The following is a 24,769-nucleotide window of genomic DNA, read 5'->3' on the forward strand; positions in this document are numbered from 1 at the left end:
TGAATAAAATCTGAAGTCCATTTATCTTGCCTCATGCCATCTTGGATTTTTATGTGAGTGCTCCTGTGATGCCTTAAGGGCTGCCTCTGTAGGTAGGTCACTAGGTTTTGGAAAAGAACTAGTGAATATGTGTTATTTCAACACTTCAATTGTTTGTTTAGCTACATTTTATTTAAGAACAGAGTGTGTTTTGTGAGTCAAATGTAGAAAAGTCATCTCCTGTCATCATTTGTCTCCTACAGGTGGTGGTGTCTACGACGGTCAGTGTGGACGGTCATGTGCTAGCTGTGTCTGATAACATGTTTGTACACAATAACTCTAAACATGGCCGCAGAGCTCGCAGACTGGACCCTTCTGAGGGCACACCATCATACCTGGAACACGGTAAGTGTATACCGTATGTGTTTGTCTATCTGTCTCAGTGTGATTGTTAAATGTCTTGGCCATCATTTCATGCACATCTTTTTTACAGTACGTCACTGTGTGTATATCACAGATAGAGACTAAGAGGCAAAGGAAGTGATACAGTGAAGGAATTAGACAGCAGGCATAAAAGATATTTGTAACTTTGTTACACTCAATGTAGTTTCAATGGTTTCAGGTTTAATTTTGCTTTTGTGCTACATTAGCACAGATGGTTGCCCATCATGACTAACACTGTACTCTTTCCTAGCGTCAACAGAGAAATTATTTAGAGATGCGTGGTCAGCTGTCCCCTAAAATGTGTGTAAATTTAATCCAACAAATGTATCATTAAGATTTGCAGATTCACTTATATTTGTGTGTCAAAATGTCAAAAAGGCCAAAAACACACAGAGCTTAAAGGGATAGTTCACCTAAAAATGAACATAATTTACTCTCCCTATGCCATGCCAGATGTGTATGACTTTTTTTTTCTTTTGCTGAACACAAACAAAGATTTTTAGAGGAGTATTTCAGCTCTGTTGGTCCACACAATGCAAGTGAATGGTGGTCAGAACAGTAAAGCTCCAAAACGGAAATAAAGGCATCATAAAATGAATCCATACAAATCCAGTGGTTTAATCCATGTCTTCTGAAGAAATATGATAGATGAGGGTGAGAAACAGATCAATATGTATGTCCTTTTTTACTAAAAATACTGCTCCCTGCCTAGTAGGAGGTAATATGCATGAAGAATGTGAATTGCCAAAAACAAAAGAAGAAGAATGTGAAAGTAAACCTAACCCGATTTAGTAGAGACCTAACCAGATTTGAACCAAAATGGAATATTATTGACTCACCCTCATGCTGTTTCAACCCGAATGACTTCCCATCTTCTGTCAAACACAAAAGGAGATGTTAGGCAGAATGCTAACTAAGTCACCATTCACTCCCATTGCATCTTTTTCAGGGTGAATAAATGATGATGGAATTTTCATTTTTGGGTGAACTGTCCATTTAACTGGCAAAAATTATTTCAGCAGTGGCATTGCAGCATAGCATTGCTGGGCTCTCTTCAAGCACCCACAAGGTCGTCTTGCGGTGACTAAGAAAAGAGCAGAGAATGCTGCATTCCCCAAGTGGCCTGTTCGCTTTAGATTTGAACATGTGTCTTATGAGACCTTTGAGGCTTAAGCACAGCACATTTATTTCTGAGCGACATGTGGCCTTATCTGCTGTTTCCCATCTCTCAATAGTGTAGGGCTTCTCACAGGTTATAGTATGGGCCTCCTGAATCCCTCTAATAACATGTGGAGATGATTTGAGCACTGATTTGATCCTCAGTTGCAATCAAATCCAATCATTTTCTCATTTAGGTCTGGGATGACTCTAGGGAAGAACATATTTTTCTGTTGGACTGTTAACCTATATTTGTGATGAGAAACTAAGGATTTGAATTATGATGATTTGATGATGATGATCGAGTTCTTGTGTTAAATCACTTGATCTATTCTCCAGGGGAAGTCTTCTGTCTTTAAGCATAGTTTCCATTGCATAGAGAAGATTAAAAAGTGTTCTTAAAGCCTGAACATATTTAAAAAAAAAAATTGGGGATTTATTTTGTCTCTCTCTCTCTCTCTCTCTCTCTCTCTCTCTCTCTCTCTCTCTCTCTCTCTCTCTCTCTCTCTCTCTCTCTCCCTCTCTCTCTCTCTCTCTCTCTCTCTCTCAAACTTGAAAGAAAGCATATTATGCCTGAGACATACTGTCTTATATTATCATTCCTGATTATGTCTAATATAAAACATGGCAATCCAGAAGTATTTTTCACGGAGGGCAATGCGTGAACTCAGGAAGACAAATCTTTACCATTCAACATCAGTTTTTTGTAACAACTAGGTCCAGACATAATCTGCATCTAAATGCTCAGCAGATTTCTGCAGAAATGGGAAGCCTCATCACCAAGATCTTCACATCCCAAAACCCTTGCATGTTAGATTACTAAATATTTGATTTTGCTTGTAGCTACCAATAATAGTGTAGTTTACATTTATTTTGCTGATTTTCCACCAAACAGGGTTTCTAAAGTTTCATGTCATTCAAGAAACTTTAAAATGGTTATTTTCAGGCCTGGAAAAGTCTTGGACATTTCAAGAGTGAATATAGCCTATATCTAGTTATGCTCAGCTTTAAAATATTTAATCAGCTAGAGTTTGCTGTTTTTGAAAACAATGTCCAAAGTTCTTAGATCGGTCATCATGAATTACTGGAAAAGTATTGGAAATTTATTTTGCAAAAATATGTAAGAAAATGCACCTAAAATTTGAAAAATGTCCACAGATTGTGTTAGGGTTTGATCATAACCAGCATGCCTGCAGTGTAGCACTTTCCCCACTCAGCTCTGCTCAGCCACGCTTGTTCATTATTGTGTCAATTTCAAAACATTTCAACTTCCCTCCAGCTAACGATCCTGTTCTGTTAGACATGGTGTGTGTGTGTGTGTGTGTGTGTGTGTGTGTGTGTGTGTGTGTGTGTGTGTGTGTGTGTGTGTGTGTGTTTGAGCGTGTATTTATCACTTTGTGGGGACCAAATGTCCCCATAAGGATAGTAAAACCCAAAATTTTTGACCTTGTGGGGACATTTTGTCGGTCCCCATGAGGAAAACAGCTTATAAATCATACTAAATTATGTTTTTTGAAAATGTAAAAATGCAGAAAGTTTTCTGTGAGGGTTAGGTTTAGGGGTAGAGTTAGGTTTAGGGGATAGAATATAAAGTTTGTACAGTATAAAAACCATTATGTCTATGGAAAGTCCCCATAAAACATGGAAACACAACTGTGTGTGTGTGTGTGTGTGTGTGTGTGTGTGTGTGTGTGTGTGTGTGTGTGTGTGTGTGTGTGTGTGTGTGTGTGTGTGTTGTGTGTGTGTTGATTGCTCAGGGCTGCAGAGACTAGGGTAAAGTGGGGGCACCAATACATGAGGTCATGTCACAAATGCACTGTTGTGGAAAGGAGTGTCTGCAGGCCTAAGAGAATGTTAGTTGTAGAAGTGAGACTTATTGTGTTTGTATGTCTAAGATTGAGTGTGTGCATTTAAGTGAGATTGTGTGTGTGTATGTATGCGCATATACAGCATAAGGGAACAGATGGCGGCAGAGGAGGCACCAAAGTTTAATCTTATCAGATGGATTCACGTTCCATCTGGTTAATCCGTGCACAATTTCAGCACCCTGCAATAGAGTCGTCTTAGGCCAAGATTACCATCACAGATTGCTCAACCATTCCTCTTCATCTCTCCTGGTTTATCACGCCGCCAAATTGCATTATGCCCAGCAGTCACCCTCAGTATTGCTACTACAAAAAGATCACAGGCGAGCCAGGGTAGGCCCTGCAGTCACAAAGTGGATTACACCACTTGTGAAAATTACAACATGGCTGACATGCAAAATGTTTGTGATATTTTGGTGTAAGAAGATTTGGATTGTATATTTGGGGTTATTGAAATGCTCTTGTCTTTAAAGTCTTGTCCTTTAATCTAAAACATTTAATACCCTATTTAAAAGACAATATATCTCCAGGAAATCTTGCCAAAATGACAGAATGGCAGGACACTGTAAATATTACATTTGAAAAATTATGATTTTGGAGGATTTTGAAGGTCTTCCAGAGACATGCATCACTGTAAATAAGTATTATTATTATTATTTAAATTAACATTTATATTTTTTTAGATTTATGCTTTATACACATATCACATATCTTTGCCAATGGGATAAGAAAAATAAGAAAATCAATTCTTTATATCTTATGCAGTTTTGCAATAACTCAAGTCAAGTACATTTATCTTGCTTTAAGGATTTTTAGATATGTTTTTACATGAAAAGTTATAAAGAAAGTTATGTTTTTGTCCTATGAAATTATTCAGTTTGACCCTGAAAACCTCTTTTTTTTAAAAAATAAATAAATAAAGTACAGGCAGGGAGTTGCCAGGTTTCTTTTTCCCCTGCCGTTGAAACTGCCTTGTTCAGGATCTCAATGTAACCTGCTATAATCTTAACTAATGCTTCCCAAGGCATTGCCATTGGCTGACACACACATTAGTGTGAGCTATGAGTAGTACCTACAGCCTTGTCTCATCTATGTTCAGGTCCTATAAGCACCTCTGGTGTGTTTCTGGATAGCCAAACGTCTGCTTCTGCTAGGTACACTACCATACAGGAGATGCACAATATTACTATAGCCCTAGTCGCCTAGCAGGAGTTCAGCCTACAGTCAGAGCCGTATTTGAAAGGCTTGTTAAATATTTTGTGTTCAGTCCCCTTACCAGAGTCAGGGAAGACATGATAGCCTGTGACAGACTCTCCCCTTCTCTGCTATCGACAGCTGCCTTGGAGGACTCGTATTTTTCTTTCGTTTCACCCCATCATGTCTTTTCCCTCTATTTAAATCCTGCAGCAAATTGGAACTGCAGTAATTAGTCGGTTAAAGTGCCTTCATTGAGACACCAAGCTTTAGAGTCCGATGCCAAAGTTCAACACGCTGAAATTAAATTTAAACTCATTATGGTGTTGAATAATTATGGCTGGCTGCTGTTTTCTCAGAGTATCCCAGGGCGCCTGGCCTTTTGATTGACTGCTGTAAGGACTCGGGATTTCTGTGTGACTGGCAAACTACGACGTACATGGCATTTGCATGAGTGCCATAAAAAGAGCGCTCACACCTGGCCCTATCCCTTCGTGCACACACATGGGGTCAGTGTAATATTTAATAAAGTTATGTGTATAATCAACCGGAATTAGCATTCATGGTCCCCAAACTTCCCTAAAGGGGAGGAAGGAGGGGCTGGGAGGTGTTGTGGTGCTATTGTGAAGTTATCACAGACTGATCTTTCTGTCTGACCCTAAGATTTCATTAATTATGTCCACACAAAGGGGAATTGCGCCTTTCATAAGTAGTGTCAGGGGCCTGATGCTGAAAGCCCCTTATCCATTGTGTCCCATTCCCATGTTTCACTAACCATGTTGTCATTCAATTGCTCTCAGTTTGGTCAACAAATCTGTGCATCTTTGGATTTGTGAAACAGTGCTCCTCTCTGCCATATACTATTGGAGGCAGTCTCAAGTAACCAGACCTAATGGCAAAAGTCTGGTCTGTATTGCAGCTATTTCTGGCCAAGATCCATCTATTTAGACAGGAAAAGCCATCTGACTAAAATGTAAAATGATCAATCGTTGTTCATATTGTTCCTACATGCTGTTTAGGGGCAGGTTTATAGGAAATATTTCATACCACAATAATAGACCAGCAAGGGGGAAAAATAATCATTAATGATGCAGTGGCAGTCTCCATGAACGTTTGTACAGAAAACTCATGTAAAAGTTGTAAAAAAATTGCTTTAACTAAGTACATTACAGAAAATAAATGCAGACTATTTCACAGACAGAACAAAAAAAACAGAGCAGAATATAATGTCGCACAGTGTGCCATGGCTTTTTCCAGGATCTCACTGGGATCATAATTTTTACATTTCTGACAAGCAACAAACATAAAGGACCATCAAAATCCTAAACAGTGTGCAACTGGCAAAAGTGCCTCAAACAAAACTTTGAAAAAGTAATACCACTCAATTTGCAAAATTTGGCAATTGAAGTAATAATTTAATCCCAAAACAGCTTGTTGTCCACCCAGTACCTTGGAAACATATTTGTTTTAGAGGCAAATTGATAAAAAAAAGAAAAACCTGTATGCTCCTACTTGTGGAAGTTGCATCCAGCCAATCAGATTAGAGCTTCCTAGATCATGCTAGTGCTTTTCAGATTTGTGTGCAATATGCATCAAACAGTTCCAACACAGCTTGTGAAATGATCAAAGGTTGAAAGTGATTACCAGGGAGCCACAGCATTGAACCATGTTCCTACAGTATGCTGGTAGATTGAGATAAATGATCGGTGAGCGAATGTCATCTCTCATGCTCACACCGCTGTCAGGAAGCATATGGGGACGGCACAGAGGAATGGCCACAGTCTAATCATATGTGACGACTTTAATGAGTCAGTCACTTGTCATTAAGCTGTGCCTAAACCTTCCTAACAGAGTGTAGCTCATAAATCTATTTGCTAATCAGGAAAAAAATCAGTGGCACAGGTTTAGATTCATTTCCCAAGTATATCGACTGTGCATGAAATGATGGCACAGGTGATGTGCACAAGTGATGATTTGCTGGCTGGGTTCAGATGTTTATTCTGATGGTTCTTGACACTGTTTTTGTATAATGGTTTTTCAGGTGTTGTGATGCGTACAGTCAAATACATACATTCATAATTAATGTATATTGCAAATGCATTTTTTAAGATGTAAGGGGCGCTAACAAGCAGTTTATTGTATTTTGATGGCCACTACGAAGTGTGAATATCTCCTCTTACTTATTCTTTTCTCGGTTCTCTTGCTTTCCTACCTCCAATCCTCTCCCTTTCTCTTTCTGTCATTTTCTCTCTTAAATCTTTAAAACAGCCACTCCTTGCATTAAAGCCATCAGTCCCAGTGAAGGCTGGACGACAGGGGGGGCCACAGTCATCATCATTGGAGATAACTTTTTTGATGGTCTACAGGTCATCTTTGGCACCATGCTGGTCTGGAGTGAGGTCAGTTACGTTTCCATGTTATGAGTTCTGTTGTATTCCAAACTTTAGTTGTGAAAATGGTGCAATAAATGTCATGTTCACTTCTACTGTACCATGATCCAACAGGTGACATCACAGCCACAACATTAATTAATTTGGCAAATGTTGCCCATTTTGGCAATGGCAAAATGAATTTCAAGAAGATGAAATTATAAATGTTGTATTTAAAAATTTGTGCTGAGCCATCTCAACTACAATTACTGCAATAGCTATTTTTAATCTTGTTTTCCAATAAGAAATATCCATATCTAAATAACAACATCCTTAATACAGGCTAGTTACTTGAAAATCACAAGTTTATGAGATAATAAGACTTGTTTTCAGAGAATATCTATCTAATCCATCTATCTATCTCATTTCCAAAACAAAACAAAAACAAAAGTCAATGTGATTTGAAAAATAAACCTAATAAATGCTGTAAAAGTATTTGTAATGGATCTCTACTCGTTCGGGAAAGGAGGAAGCGGGAGCCGAATCCACATTCAACAAGTCTTTAATTAGACAGAACATCAAACTGAAAACACAGCAACATAAAACACTCACGCACGCACTCTCGGCTTCATGTCTCTCATTCTCTCTGGAATCCCCGACTCCTCCTTTTATCTATCTCCCACTGATTGGGCAACTCAGTGCCGGGCGTGCATCCTCTCAGCCTGGCCACTCCCTCCTCCTCGTCACATACTAGGGGAGAGAGAAGAAAACACTCTTCTTTGACTCCAGCGGGCACGCCGCCCACCTCAGCTGCTCCTCCATCCCCTGGCAGACGGCAGCGGTTCCTCCATCCCCCAGCGGACAGCAGCGGGTCCTTCATCCCCTGGTGGATGGCAGCAGTCCCTCCAGCTCCTGGTGGATGGCAGCGACTCCCCTGGTGGATGGCAACGGATCCTCCTCCTCCTGGTGGACAGCAGCAGCTCCTCCATCTCCTGGCAAATGGCAGCGGCGAGTTCTCCCGGACAGCGTGCCCTTCCTCCTTTCCCGGGATTTGGCACCACTGTAACAATGTTCGGGAAAGGAGGATGCGGGAACCAAATTAACATTCAACAAAACTTTAATGAGACACCAACTTAAAACTGAATCATAGCGACTCTCTTTCTCTATCTGTGGCGTCCCCGGCTCCTCCTTTTATCGCTCTCCCGCTGATTGGGCAACTCAGCACTGGGCGTGCATCCTCTCTGCCTGGTCATGCCCTCCTCCTCGTCACAGTATTTTTCATTGTTAGTTTGTGTTTAATAATATTGTTATCTATTGTTAACAAATGGAACTTTATTGTAAAGTGTTACCAAATTCAGATTAAGAGCTTTGTTATTTGCATTGTTTTGGTCGTGTCTTTGGTCAAATCTGTCTGTTTTCCTGTCTGTCTCTATCTTCTTTTACTCATTCTTTCTTTGAGCTGATTTTCTGTACTGCTTGTATTGAGAGCAGCCAGATGAAAGAGGTAATTCTATAAAAAGCCTCTCATTGACAATTCCATATTTATCTGAGAGGTGAGAAGTGCAGTGTCTGGCATATGAAAGCCCAGCTAAGTGAGCAATGAAATGGATAGTTTAAAGCCATGTAAAGCAGCATCGCTGCTGCTGGCTTTGAATGTGACCGAGATATTGCAGGGAAACAGAGCGCTCACTGCTGCTTTGTAGCGGCAAGGCTCCTCTTGAAAAAGGATTGAGCGCAAACACCGCAAGCTTTGAGATATTTTACTTTACTCAAGTGCAATTTAAATTGAATATTTTTTTTTTTTTTAATTGCATTTCAAAAGAAAAAATAGTACATTTTACTCCTTACAATTTTATTTAAACTTGAAATGTGCTCCCTACATTTTGTAGATCATTATCTTTTGTCTTACTGGACTTTTTACTGCATCCAACAAAGCTACAGATGACAGGCCAGAGGTCAGTCATTTTCAAATAGAGTGTCACACGGTGTGTGAGTTCTGACTGTGTAGAGTTCCAACCATCTGCAGAAGCCAAATTTCGGATCTGATTTGAGCTTCGGATACGATGAAATATTTGTGCGACTACTCCGTATGTGACTGCCGACTGAATGTGATGTATTCATTCAAAACTATGAGCACGAAGTGAGAAACACTGACGGTTTTTGTCCAAAACTTTATTATAAACGCCTGCTACCTCTACAGATTGGACAGTTTAGGAAGTCAAAAATTATCATTCATGTTGCAAATATATACAGTACAGTATATATATATATATATAAAAAAACAAATGACTGTAAATGTGTACATGTCATTAAATTCTACACTTGCCTTCATATTTAAATCATATACATTTTCTACTCCCTATTTGCTGAATTATTATTGTTGGTGTTGGGCAACTATTCATTATAATAATAACTATAAACCAGCAATGATAATGATTTAAACAATTAATCTGAGCAAATATTAATTATGAATTTTATTGAATTTATCCATCTGCTCAACAGCAAGGTTTGGCAGCAAACATAAAAGAAAATACACAAAACCAACAACATTATTAACTTTTTTCAAAGCTAATTTTGAAATGTTTTGATCTTTCTCTGTCTCAAGGGGCTGGGTGCTTTGACATCGCAATTTGTGAGTGCCTCCTCCCATGCAACAAATATTGCGTGACTGTGGTAACGTTGTTGCAAAATTAAATAATGTGGTTTGTTACACGTCTCAGTGCAGTTCCGAATTGAAATGTCTACTCTGTGGGACTAAAAGCAGGTGAAATGTTCTACCGAACAGACAAAGTATTAAAGGTTAAAGTTTTTTCAAGATTTAAATCAACAAAACTGACCTCCTTGCCCTAAACCCTAAACCTAGCTGATAGTGTCATAAAAAGAAAATGTGATATGAAACTAAATTTCTGAAGCAACCACGTAATTTTGTGGTGCTTCTATGACACTTTCGGTTCACGTGTTGTCTCGTGTGCTCTTCAGGACTCGTGCCCCGGTCCTTTGTATTGCATAGGCTACATTCTATCAGTTGAGCTACCACACAATGTGATCACACTTAAACAAGCTTGAAAATCTTTAAATTAGTTATCCGTTATAGTAAAAGTGTTTATATGAACAGGGCGAAAAGTAAGTGTTTATGAACTGATAATCTGCCATTTTACTTTTGATTTGTGTGAAAGATGATAAAAGTAATTGTTGTTTTAGCTCATCTAGGTTTCATTCCACCAGAAAACTTCTGTATTATGTATTCAACGGGCCACATAAAAATAATTTTGCTAAATGTAATTAAGACCAGGTTGTTTTGACAGTCGTCAGAAACAGTAAAAAGGCAACTTAACAAACCAAACAAATTTAACATCTCATATCTTGATTTCATTCTAGCTAGGCAAAAATTACTTTTTACTTTTTTAATACTTATTACAATACTTATTTACTTTATTAATACTTTAAATTTTTTTAATAAGTACACTTAAATGTGAATAATTTTACTTTCACTTAAGGACTTTTAATTGAGGACAATTTCACTCAGTATCCATACTTTTACTTAAGTATTATTTCTGAGTATTTTTACACCCCTGGCAATGATAGGGACAGTCTTCACCTCCAGCTGTGAATGTACTCTCATTGGCTAGCTAAATTTGTGTGAGCATACAGAATAAACAGAAGAAATCATCTCTCACTCCAGTACATCTACCCTGTCAGCTTCTCCCACACAAAAGAAAACAAACTGAGCCAGTTTTATATTTTTCTCTTAGTAAAGGATGATAGTGATCTAGTTTATACTGCAAATATACTGAGATTACAGTACAGTAGCTCTATATTATATTTGTTTGTTAACAAGTAAAGTATCTGATTTGTCTCTATTTGTATTTCTTTTTCATTGCTTAAAACATATGAGATGCAGATTATACATACATAAAACCTAACATAGAAGTTATTAAAGAACAAATTCTGAGTAATAATAATCTCATCTGCTTTATTTCATCTTGTTGTATTTACTGACACCTCAAATAGATAAAAAAATATATATTTTTTTTTCTTGACAACAATAGCCCAAGAATTGGCAAGTGGAATAGCATTCATTGTTGAGTTTAACACATCCGTTCTCAACCCCTCTTTCTTTCTTTCTTTATTTCTTTCTTTCTTTCTTTCTTTCTTTCTTTCTTTCTTTCACTCTTTCAGCTTATAACCCCTCACGCCATACGTGTTCAGACTCCTCCAAGACACATTCCCGGGGTTGTGGAGGTCACTCTGTCCTACAAGTCAAAACAGTTCTGCAAAGGTACACCAGGCAGATTTATCTACACAGGTAACCACAACATAAAGCACCTTTACATCAACCATATTCAGTCAGCTGTGTACAAGCACAATTTTCAATTTTCTTTTCACCTGTTCTTGATTTCACATTGGTTTGAGTAACAGTTACCCAGTGAACAGGGCTCTGTTTCCTGTAGCTATGAACATTTGCAGCAGAAGAATCCTGCCTATTTCCTGAGAACACAGCTTAATAAAAATGCTACTGCATCCAACTCCAGGAAGATCCGGCAGTCTGTGCAGATAAGGGAAATGTAGAACTTATCTTATGGAGGACAGAGAGGTCACATGTGAAATCTCCTGGCTCTAAAATGTGTTTACTATATACTTAACATATTGGAATCATGGGAGTTCAGCCAACAAAAAGTAATTAACTTCAGTATTATAGATGTGAAGTAATGTGTGATGGAATTTAGCAGTAAATGATGTTAAATCAGCTGAGGAAGGGGTAAAGAGTCTGGAAGCTGAGCCTAGGGGTTTGGAGTATGACCAAAATCTTGTTTCAGAGTATGAGTTCTACTTAGTGGTCAACCGATATATCAAAAAAGCCGATAAATCAGCCGATATTCGGAATTTTTTTCATTATTGGCATCGCCCGACAAAATTTTCCCTTCCTGGGACGCCGAACGTAACTCTGAACTTGAGAAAAGGCCAATGTCAAGTTGGCAGACAGAATTTGCATGCCCCGCCCCGGACATATGGGTATAAAGGGAAGCGGGGCAGTGAGTGTCAGCCATAATTATTCTTCGGAGCCGAACAGTTGTGCAACAGCAAGCTGAGTTCACCACTGTTCCACTCACCTCTACTGGCGATAAGCACTGCTGTTAGATCTACGGCACGTTTCCAGCTGGCATTCTCTCTCTCTGAGCGCTTCGACAGCGAGAAGCATTGCCTGAAAGAGTATTTCTCCTCCTAAAAAGTTTATTTCCTCTAAAAGAGTTTGAGTTCCCACTCATAAAAGAGCAATGCACAGCAGGCGTTGAACATCCTTTTCAGGATGCGTCTTTTTAAAGATGTCTTTCCGCCTCTGTGTAGTTCTAGAGTTGCTGGCTGTATCTCTTGCCCTCTAGAGGTTTCTCCCACTAATCCGGGGCAAGCACGTCTTGATCCATTCAGACAGCACCGGAACGGTAGCATACATAAATTGCCATGGTGGCCTGCTGATCTGGGACCGATTCGGCATGGCACAGATATTCCCTTTGCCTCCCAGTACAACTCCCACTGCCCGCTCTGGTACTCCCTGACAGGAGCTCCTCTCGGGACAGACAGCTGGCACACAGCTGGCCCCAGGGGCTGTGCAAGTATGCATTTCCCCAGTGAGCCCTCTTGCACTGGTGCTGTGCAAGATCAGGGAGGACGAGGAACAGGTCATCCTGGTGGCCCCTTACTACAAAACAGTAAAACTAATATTATGAAATGGATAGTTTTAACGGTGGATGAGCTGTTATTGAAGTCGTTGTAAAATAGCCGATATACAGTATATACACTGGTGATCGCACTTTAATATATTATAATTAATGCGACAAGTTGTGTGATTTTTACACACATTAATGCTATAAAGCATCATATAATTTACATGTGTAAAAATCCTGCCTACTCCTAGACTTGCAAATATAGCTACAGGTTGTAAACAGTATAGCAAAATATCCACTGGTTGGCACATTTCTACCATATATACCACCATATCATCTAGCCCTTGCTTAGCCTGCAGCTTTTCAGTTTAAAATTAGCGTTAGCCGTCATAGTACAAGCACAGCTTTTCTGAAGAGCGGAAAAACGCTGAACGGAGCAATGCTAAAGGCCTGTCTCATCAATAGGTTTAAACAGATGTGCACAGATGTGTGTATTGTTTGCTCAGTAGGTGTCTATGTATATGCCTGTGCATTCACTGGTGTGATTGAGCATGCTCATTGCTTTTATGGCACTGAACTTGGCTTCTTTTCATTGCCCATTCAGCGAGCACATGGGCCGGCATGGAGAGAGGGATTTAGACATTCACACACAACCATATATACACACGTTCATTGAAACGCACACATACACACTTTCAAATCAGAGGGCAGATGGTCACCTTCTTTTATGGCCTTACTTCTCGATGTGCCCCTTTTGCTACAGCTTCAAGCTCAATAACCATCAAAAACACTTTGAGTTTGCAACTAATTAAATGCGTTTAATGCATGCAGCACTCAAATTCAGTTTGAAACTGAATGCTGTTAATGGCATGAGACTATTTCAAATGCAGAGCTGTTTGTATCTTTTTTAAACCTCTTTAACAATATTAAAATGGTTTGTAGACAGCTGCCGCTGATCTGACGCCCTCCCTCAGGTTGGCCCCACTGTGCCCCTGCTGTTTCCCTCCGTTGTTGAGCATTTTGAGCATCTCCTGGGCAGTAGCACACTAGTGCAGCGGGACGTCAGCCTGCATGCCTCTCTTTCCTGGCTCCAGTTGGCACCTGTGCCGTGCCCAGTTGCCAGTGGGTACTAATCATAGAGTATTGGCAAAGCTATGTGGCAGCTGGCAGTGGAATTACACATGGGGCATCTGGCGCCTCTAATCAACTTCTGTCAGGCAGAGGACATGGAGACCTAATTAAATCAATGGTGTACTGATGCTTCCATGCGCAAGCCCCAAACAGCCATGTGGAAAGGCTGGGCTGTACCTGGAAAACGTCCCGCACAATCACACTGGAGAATAAAGACAATCTCATAACATTTTGTTCACTCTTTTCTCACAAGCTCAGCTCTGGGGAAAAATAAGACACCACTGTAAAATTACCAGTTTCCATTTATTACCATTTATAGGTATGTGTTTAAGTAAAATGAAAATTTGTATTCTATAAAATACTGACAACTTTTCTCCCAAATTCTAAATAAAAATATTGTCATTTAGAGCATTTATTTGCAGAAAATGACAACTGGTCAAAATAACAAAAAAGATGCAGTGTTTTTGAATAATGCAAAGGAAACAAGTTCTTTTTCATTTTTATACAACACGATACTAAGGGGGCATGCTGAACTAAGACTCGTAGTGATGGATTAATTGACAGCTGCTGTCAGACTCTATGTTATTATTATTCCTCACACGGTCGCAAGACGACATGTACATGAATCTGGCGTAGTGAGCTGGAACCTGCTTACGTCAGCTGTCACCGCTTACGTCACAAAGTACCGCAACAGCCAATAGGAAAATTCAACTGCAGTAGCCACCGTTCAACCTGAAGAGGGCAGCACTCAGACGTTTTTACACCATATATTGTAGAATTAAAACACTTTATACACAAATGTCAAAAAAATTACTTGAATCAATGACCAGTACTAATAAAGCCCCATGCTTACAGATCATTAACTTAAAAAGTTGGTTTAGGGTTTAGTTACCCTTTAAATGATAAAAATACATACGGTGGGATCCAAAAGTCTGACACTGTACTGTAACGGGGGTGGGAACCAGATCAACATTCAACAAGACTTTAATTGATGTTTAACATAACATCAAATGGAACTGGAACATAATAACAAACGTCGACGACACACACACACACACACACAGCATCTTGTGTGCCTTAATGTAAGAAAATCTGACCTTTTGTACTATGGAGTTAACATGGTCAATGTGACAAAATTGCTTATTTGATTAGTCACTTAGAAATAGTGAAGAATATTAAATATTTCTCATTCATTCAACATGATTACATCATGTTTAATTCCAGGTTTAAATTTCATTTTGAATCCCAGATTTCCAAAATGGTCTCAGACCTTTGGACTTTTGATGGAAGCTGTCACTGAAGTTGAGGTCCAATCACAAACCCAAGCTCTAATGAGGAACACCCCAGTTCTAGGTCCTCTGCAATTAAACATCCAAAAGCTCTCTGCAATTATGTTTATTATCAGAAACAATTAAACCCACTCTGCCTGGGATATTACCCCATCCTGCATTGCACTCCACAGATAAGAGGGATGAATCATCTCCCTCCCATTCAATTAATCTGCAACAAATGCATTTCCATGTTTGGTTGTGTATTACCTTTCACCTGATTTCCATGTTTGCATCATTAGTCAAAGAGGGTTTTCCATCTGTTTTTTGGGGAAAGAGGCAGAATTATAATGCTATCTGCCAGCGAATGTCTGGGAAGTCGTGTGCAGCCTATAGATTGGAGGTGTAGATGAATCGCCTGTAATGTTCAGCAAGTGATTTGTTGCTGCTCAGCATGCAGGCCAGAAGGAACCAGCTTGATCACATTTGGGGGAGCTCTCTTATAACCTGCCCAATGATTAGGTCTATGTGAAACATTTGTCAGTGAGGAAGAGCCAGACTTCAGATCATAAACAGCATTTTCAGATAAAACTAGTTTTGCATACTTTCGCCCTCTCTCATAAAGTAAACACATATACAGGGTGGGGTCTGAAAAAACATATATTTTGCATTTTCCTGAAAAAAAAATTCATTACAAATTGGGTGAAAAGTTACACTGAAAAATTATCATGGAATAACATTTCAGAATCCCATAGTATATATGTCCCTCTTTTGTTTTAATGATAGCAAGTACCTGAGCTTGCATGGACTTAACAAGTTTGTTCAAAACCTAATAATCAATGTTATCCCATGTATGATTTGAGAATGTTACAAAGAGCATCTTGTGTGCTTCAATGGATGCAAGAAAACCTGATCTAATTTAAAGTATATTTTGAACCCTATATTTTTAATATAGGCTTTTGTACATATAAATTAATTGTGTTTTCCATAGTAAATAAGTATTATAAATAGCATGTAGATTTGTAAAACAAAATACCTATAGCATTAATTATTATTAAGTACATTTTATTAAGTATTACACCAACTTTTTTCTGTTTATTTCCAGGTTGAAATTGCATTTTGAGTCCCAGATTTTCAATATGATCTCAGATTTTTGGATCCTATTGTACTTGTAAATTAATTGTGGTTTCTATATAAATAATTATTTGAAAGTACAAATCAGATTTAAGCAAAATGACTAGGTTACATATGTAACCTCCATTCCCCAGTGGAGGGAACGAGACGTTGTGTCGGAGAAATATTTGAAAGACTTGAGCGCTGAAATATGCCTCTGACTTATGAAAAAAGGCCAATGAGAAGTTGGCAGACAGTATTTGCATACCCCGCCCCCGGACATATGGTTATTTAAGCGGGCAAATACGGGAGTTCATTCAGGATTTTTCTGAGGAGCCGGAAATGGTCCGGCCACAACAGTGGCTCGGCTCAGCGACGTGGCGGGGAGGACACAACGTCTCGTTCCCTCCATCGGGGAACGGAGGTTACGTACATAACCTAGACATTCCCTTCTGTCACTCTCTCGACGTTGTGACAGAGAAACGACACTGGGGGTCCCACTTAAATCATGCCATGAGCTGAGCCGTGTACGTGAACTGCTGGTACAGAAATGGGCAGGTACTCTTAAGTGCAAACGCGACCAGCTGTATCAGGCTGCATTTACTCTTCCCCAATGCCCCATTAAAGTCATCAGAATTCTTCTGGTTACCCTAGTGAGGGGAACAAGGTGATGCTTGCCAACCTGGGAACGGGCCAAGCCTGGCTGGGCCTCTTTTCTCTCTATATTTCTCGCGTAGAGTAATCACAGCCGGGGCCCTTACATGCATCAAGGGAAGGGGGTCTTACCAAGTTTCCTATTCTTTCAGGGGGAAAAGACCCTGCAGAGACCACACCTACCCTGCAGGCCACTTAGGTCCTATTTGGGAAAGATGATGTGGTTGTAGATCCAGCCTCAGAGAGGGGGGAGTTGCTACAGCATGGCGACCGAGGCTGCTGGAACTGCCTAAGGGAGACACTGGAGTCCACTCTTAAGGGGACAGTACCGCGGAAATTACACACAGGGGGAGTCCACGTAGGAGGCCTTGGCCTGTGGAGCACCTATTCCAGTACAGGGTAGATTAAGTACCCGTAGTGGATTGGGTCGGCGAGTTCCTCCGCTAAACTGCGGACCCATGAGGGCTAGGGAGGAATCATCCAGGGATCCGAGAGATGGGATCTCCTGGGGGAAAAAGGCGCACGGTGTTACCCCGGCTGAGAGAAAGGGCGCTAGGCACAAGTGATTAATCCGGCCAGTTCGTCAGCGTGTTACCGAGTTCTACGGGCTCGGACCTGAGAGAACACGGGACGATACCGACTCAACCCGGAGATTGCAAAATCTTGCGAAAGTATTAGGTGTTGCCCACCCTGCTGCTCTACAGATGTCTGCCAGGGAGGTGCACCTGGCCAGTGCCCACAAGGGCGCAACACTTCTGGTTGAGTGTGCTCGAACCCACAGGGGGGGGTGCACGTACCGGACACTGCGGTGCATGTACTGGACACAGCAACGAAAGGGCTGGGTCTGCCTCCTGGGGCAGTGCTTGCAGGCTCACTACCTGATCTCTGAATGGCGTGGTAGGAACCTTGGGAACGTAGCCCGGTCGTGGTCTTAGGATCAAATATGTGTCTGCCGGACCGAACTCCAGGCAAGTGACACTGACAGAGAACGCTTGCAGGTCCCCGACCCTCTTGATGGAGGCAAGCACGATCAGCAGGGCCATTTTGAGAGAGTCTAGCGGCTCGAAGGGGGGTCTCTGGAGGCCCATGAGGACCACTGAGAGATCCCAGGAGGGATTTAGCCTCCGGGCGCCTCTTAGGAACCTGATAATTAAGTCGTGCTTACCCAGAGACTTGCCGTCTACTGTATCGTGGTGATCCGCGATGGTGGCGACATATACCTTGAGGATGGAAGGGGACAGCCTCCCCTCCAGCCTCTCCTGTAGAAACAAAAGCACTGACCTAACTGCGCACCTCTATGGGTCTTCAGCTCGGGAAGAACACCAATTTGTGAACAGGCGCCACTTTAGGGTGTAAAGATGCCTGGTAGAAGGGGCTCTGGCTTGGTTGATCGTGTCTACAACGGTAGATGGTAGACCGGCTAGATCTTCCGCGTCCCATCCAAGGGCCAGACGTGGAGGTTCCAGAGGTCTGGGTGCAGATGCCAGAGTGTGCCCGTCCCTGAGAAAGAAGGTCTTTCCTCAGGGGAATTCACCAGGGAGGGGCTGTCGCGAGAAGCGTGAGGTCCGAGATCCAAGTCCAAGTGGGCCAATAGGGGGCTCTTTGTCCTCCCTGACCTTGCACAGCAGCTGTGCAAGAAGGCTCACTGGGGGAATGCGTACTTGTGCAGCCCAGTGGGCCAGCTGTGTGCCAATGCGTCTGCCCCAAGGGGAGCCTCTGTTCGGGCGTACCAGAGCAGGCAGTGGGAGGTTTCTCGGGAGGCAAACAGGTCTACCTGGGCCTTGCCGAACCGTTCCCAAATCATCTGGACTGACTGGGGGTGAAGCCTCCACTCTCCACTGGGCAAGCGTTGTCGTGACAGCGCGTCCGCTATCACATTGAGGTTGCCGGGGATGTGAGAGACTTGAGTCACTGCTGGCTCCAAAGGAGGAGACGACAGGCGAGTCTTGACATGTGGTGGGAGCACACACATTTATGTACACTACCACTGTGGTGCTATCTGACCTGACTAGGACATGTTTGTTCCGAACTAGGGGGAGAAACTTCCTCAGGGCAAAGAAAACAGTCAGCAACTCTAGGCAGTTGATGTGCCAGTGCAGCGGGGCCCCTTTCCAACGGCCCGCAGCTGCGTGCCCGTTGCACACAGCACCCCAACCCGATCTGGAGGCGTCGGTCGTGACCAGGACGCGTCGGGACACCTGCTGCAAGGGTACTCCTGTCTGTCCAGGGTTTGAGTGTCTGGCGGCAGTAGGTGGTGATCATCACACGGTGCATGCCGCGGCACCATACTCATCTCGGGACTCGAGTCTGAAGCCAGTGCTGAAGTGGTCTCATATGCATCAACCCCAGCTCCACCTCGGAGGATGCCATATACCCCAGGAGCCTTTGGAAAAGTTTTAAAGGGACCATTGTGCCTGGCTTGAATGAAGCGAGGCATTTCAGCACCGACTGTGCACGCTCGTTGGTGAGGCGTGCTGACATGGAGTCTAACTCCATGCCAATAAAAGAGATGCCCTGAACCGGGGCGAGCTCGCTCTTTTCCCAGTTGACCTGAAGTACCAAACGGCTGAGGTGCCTGAGCACCTGGTCTCTGTGCGCGCATAGCAACTCTCACGAGGGGGCCAGGATGAGCCGATCGTCGAGGTAGTTGAGTATGCGGATGCCGGCTTCTCGTAGCGGGGCAAGGGCTGCCTCTACGACTTTCATGAAGACGCGAGGGGACAGAGACAGGCCGAAGGGGAGGACTTTGTACCGATACACCTGGCCGTCGAACGCGAACCGTAGGAAGGGTCGATGTCGTGGCAGAATCGAGATGTGAAAGTACACGTCCTTCAGGTCTACCGCTGCGAACCAATCTAGATGCCGGACGCAAGTCAGAATATGTTTTTGCGTGAGCACGGGAGTTTGAGCAGAGCCTGGTTGAAAACTCGCAAGTCCAAGATCGGTCGTAAGCCGCCGCCTTTCTTGGGTACAATGAAGTAAGGGCTGTAGAAACCCTTCTTCATTTCGGTTGGAGGGACAGGCTCTATCGCGTCTTTGAGTAAAAGAGTAGCGATTTCCGTGCACAGGGAATTGGCATGTTCGCCGTGTACTGCGGAAAAACGGATGCCCGCGAAGGGGGGGCGGGGGCCTGGCAAACTGAATTGCGTAACTGAGTCGAATGGACCGGTGCAGCCAGCATGACGGGTTGGGCAGTGAAAGCCACGCCTCTAAAGTCCGTGCTAGGGGCACCAAGGGGACGAGTATTTTGGACATACCCGCCGGGGCTTTGCAGCGGGGCCGAGCAGGTAATGTGGCGTCGGGAGGCAAGGCTGCATCCCGAGGCTTTGGTGCTGAGAACAAACTCAAAGCACTTACCTTGCTCCGCGGGCCCGGCAGGGGGCGGATTCGTGACTGAGGAGGAGGTCCGATGTTGGCGTCCTCTAGACTCGTCTGCAATGTCATGGTCATGCTCTCGCAGTGAGAAGTGGAGAGCACTCTACTGCATCCAGGAACAACACAGGGGCGGAAAGGAATCTTTATAATGACGCGTCCTGAAAAGGACGTTCAACGCCGCTGTGTTTTGCTCTTTTAGAGGAAATTACTCTTTTAAATAAAATCACTCTTTTATATAGAACTCTTTCAAGATGTCTGCGCTGTCGAAGCGCCCAGGGGCAACAATGCACAGCCGTGCAAGGAAGGAGAAAGCCTCTGTTAAGCGGCATCAATCCAACAGCTTACAGAGCGTCAGAGGAATAAGCAGTAACTGGTGTGTGTGACTCGCATCAGACTGCATGCACTACCATCGGCTCCGAAGAATTTTTCTGAATGAACACCCGTATTTGCCCGCTTAAATACCCGTATGTCCGGGGGCGGGGTATGCAAATACTGTCTGCCAACTTCTCATTGGCCTTTTTTTCATAAGTCAGAGGCATATTTCGGCGCTCAAGAGAGACCCCTAGTGTTGTTTCTCCGACACAACATCAAGAGAGCAACAGAAGGGGAACCAATTTTATGTGTAATATAAACTCACCACATTTCTTCCATTCATTAGATTTGACAGACTGTTTTTTTCTTGAGTGGGCTGAGTGATACTTCGATTTTGATAATGAGACTATTTAATTCTACTGACAAATGGCGACACATGGGATGATCAATGAAAACCATTCCAATTAAATTGCTAAAACTCGGCATGGTGGAGATTATAACCATAAAGGTATAGAGAAATTGGTTTGCTCAACCACAGGGTGTCTTCAGAAGTGCCATTTCACACAGATGTCTTTGCCTTTTAGATGCTGCTGCTCAGGATCAAGAAAAACAAGTCATCCATTTTATGGGCACAGGTCCTAAGAACCCCCCATATCTTAAAGTGATGCCTTATTTAGCTTGTCGGATTTTCCAAATAAACGCAACCACTAAGTTTATGGAAAAATTGATAAAAATGAGATTGTAAGGTATTGATCCCAATGTGGGGAAGGCTGGGGAAAAACAGGCCTCATCTATATAGGGAGAGAAATGAAGCAATAATTCAGGCAGGCATCGAACACCCTGCCACTGAGCCTATCGATTCCTATCCACAGCATATGAGATCACACCTGAATGAAAGAGAGCTCTGGGGAAAAGAGCTAGAGAGAAAGAGAGTGTAAAACGGACTCTGCCATTCCCTAACATGAGCAGAACATTACCACCCTGACATTAACAGCTCTGTACAAATCCCACAAGTGCCTGTTAAAAGGTTTTGCTAAAGACCAATCTGCTCCCTCAGTCCAGGATACTGTTCAGGCCTGCAGGTCTGTGTGGTCAGCTGATTCACTTTACCTCCTGCATCGAAGATCTAGCATCTGCTCTCTGAAACAGGAAAGCCACAAAGACTGCGTTCTCTCCTGTTTAAAAACTGCCACCTACCTTCTGCCCTCAGGATTCTGTGTTGATATTAAGTGTGGTATTTTTAAGATATTTTAAGAGTTACTGTTTTAACTTGTCTCTGTCAGGATTTGAAAGCATTCAGAGGGGTGTCTTTAGTGTTTGCTCCTTCTACACATTCACGCTCAATCCCCTCCTCTTTTCAACCCTGTGGGCCTGTAGTTATTATTGTGAAATATGAAGCGACTTGGCTCTGCCTTCATGAAATTTCAATGAGCATTGATCTGTGTGATTGCGAGGAATCCTTCAAGCAGTGGTTGTTGTTCATTTATTTATTTATTGCTGATATGTTTTACTCGTTTTGATTCCATCTTCTCAAGAAAGAGTGATTTAGTGGATTGTTAATATATTTAAAGTTTATATATATTTTGGCTATCAATAGATTTAATTTTTTAATCAAAATAATTACATGGTGTCCCGATTAATCGCATATACAAATATTTGCTGAGAATGCCCCTCATATAAATATAATTCAATATATAATGATGAAATAATGATACATAGTTATTTTTAAATATAAATATGATACATATATATATATATATATAAAATAAAAATTCATATAATTAAAATGCATTACATTCTTGTGGCAGAAGAGTGAATCATTAATAAGACAATACATAAAAGAGGCTTTGGAATACAATGTATTGTTTACTACCATATTATTGATCATAAGACAATCATTGGCATACAGTTCACAGCAATCCGTTAAACAAGTGAATTTGCCAATCAATTCGAGATATATTTTGAGGGCTTGTTTAAGGACCGTCAATTTACACTTGTGTCAGACATGCTTGTGTAGTGTCTCGGGTGCATTGAGTCATAAATATAAAATGTTTAAGACACTGTGTCAAGTTAAATATAGTATAATACTTAGAACACATCTTGAGATCCCTTAGTTCGGATTTGCGCTCCATCAAGTGTTTTGAACGCAAGATCGTAAAGCATATTTGTGTTGTTCTGCTGCTCAAGGGTGTTTTTCTTCACTTTATAAACTGCGCATTGCTCATACAGATTAAGTTTCACTTACTGCCCTCTGGAGTAAACAGGTGGTACTACAAGCTTGCATTTCTCAGGAATCTTCCATATCATTGCGGGCATTGCGATTAATTGCGTTAATTTTTTTTAACATGTTATTTTTTGTCAAATTAATCGTACTGAATTAACGCATTAAATCGATAGCCCTAATATATGTATATATAATAATTAAAAAATTATTAGACCTGATTTTTATGCCAAATCAGGTCTGTTCTTTGTATATAAATATACATGTCTACAGTGTGTGGTTTGGTAAACAACGTTACTCACCAAGTAAGACATAGAGGTCTGGAAAGGAACATACTCATGGGATTTCATTTCTCTGTTTGTATCATGTTTTGTTCGAACTTTCTGACATATTTCATTCCAAGACCCGGCAAAGGAGGCCTTTTTCTTTTTTTTCTGTGTGGTTTGGGTTGTTTTTGTAGTAATGCATATACTGTCACTGGCCAATGACACAGGGATTTTGATGCATACCAGAATTGCATGGACTCGCCACCATGAAATTTTTGCATCATTGTATTCAGTGGGTGTGCAAATTGCACTGGGTATACAAAATTAGTAGCACTACACTGCTAAATGTTCAGTACACAGCCTCTCACCCACTCTATCTCTCTCAGTAATTGTGCATTATCCAGTTGGCTGGTGAGAGGATTGTACAGTATGTGAAAATCAATAGCAATGAGGGAAAGTAAACATGTGCAGATGTCTTAGAGTGTGGCAGAGCAGAGTTTAGCCTGAGATCTGCCCCATTCATCAGCACATTTCTTGCTGCCCTCCTCAGAGGTCCCTGCACTATAGGCCCATGCCTCATTATGCTAACACATGGGTCTTCTTGAAAGAAACATACTTTAGATTGCCCTATCTGGGCCTTAACAAAGTTTTGCTCCCAAAGCCACTTCATTATTCATTCTTAATTGTGTTTACTCAAGACCAGCTCTGCTTTTAGGGTCAAATCAAAATTGACCCTGTTTTCTTGCCACTGAATGTCCCTGGTCTTATTGAGCATGTTAACGATATTTCTGTTTTTAATATTCGTTCATCAATATGTAATATTATTCTATGCCTCTTAGGCTACACCCACACTAATACTTCTTTGTTTGAAAAAGCATCTTTTAAGCTATGTTACGGCCTTCCGTCCACACTGAGACAACACTTTTGTCCATCGAAAACAGAGAGGAAATTTTTGAAAATGCCGTCTTCACATTGTATTGTGGACAGGGAAAATGGAGATGTCTGAAAACGATGATGTTTTTGTTTTCATGTAACGCAGTCTTGTGATCCTTCCAACCCAGAACGTTCAAGATGTTGCCAACGTTTTAGCTGTGTTGTTGTATCTGCTATTTACTTTGAGAGTATTGGTAATGGTAAACGTTACTTTGTTCAACCTTCCCATTGCATTCCTTCAAAGATGACGTGGAGTTTACGCGGTATTGCTGTCTGGAGGCGGAATACAAGGACAATTGCTTTTCTGGCCGTTCATGGAAATGACGAATGGATTCTTGTTTTTCACTTCTTGCTGTGTTTTTGCATGGGAAGTAAGAGGTTTTTAGCATTTATGTACTGTATTTTTCAGTGTGGATGAGCAAATTTGTTTTCAAATTTATCCAGATTAATTTAGATGTAGGCTAATAAGACTTTTCTTCTCTGCTGATGTAACCAAGGTCACATGGGCCGAGAAAAATAATATTAACCAATAATTTATTAGAACATGTTTCATGATCTAATTAAATCTAGATGGACAAGAATAAAGTCCCTACTCTACATATTTTCATGCTAATATTCTCTATCACTCAAAATGCATAACATTATGGAAGTTAAATAAGTTGTGAATCTTGCTTAATGTTGTCTTTATGCCACAAAAGCAGCACTGGAAACTTTTGTTTGCCTAAAACATGTGCTTCATTTGGTAACATCTAAATTAAGTGGTTTTAATTAAGTACAAAATATTATTTAACATCACTGAATCAGCCTGAATACATTAAGTTGCG

The 24,769-nt window shown here is 41.5% G+C and overlaps 1 protein-coding gene across 4 annotated transcripts in view; it reads left to right on the forward strand.

The window, feature by feature from the left end:
• The window catches only part of LOC127663515 (transcription factor COE1-A-like), a 141,970-nt gene that overhangs the window by 91,308 nt on the left and 25,893 nt on the right, over positions 1–24,769 (forward strand). For all 4 annotated transcript variants that reach the window (XM_052155120.1, XM_052155121.1, XM_052155122.1 and 1 more), the window contains exons 8-10: positions 243–384; positions 6,909–7,039; positions 11,189–11,315. In XM_052155120.1, coding sequence (XP_052011080.1) covers positions 243–384; positions 6,909–7,039; positions 11,189–11,315 — 400 coding nt within the window. The remainder of the gene's footprint in view (positions 1–242; positions 385–6,908; positions 7,040–11,188; positions 11,316–24,769) is intronic.

This window comes from Xyrauchen texanus, chromosome 23 (assembly GCF_025860055.1).
Source record: "Xyrauchen texanus isolate HMW12.3.18 chromosome 23, RBS_HiC_50CHRs, whole genome shotgun sequence".
Classification (NCBI taxonomy): domain Eukaryota; kingdom Metazoa; phylum Chordata; class Actinopteri; order Cypriniformes; family Catostomidae; genus Xyrauchen; species Xyrauchen texanus.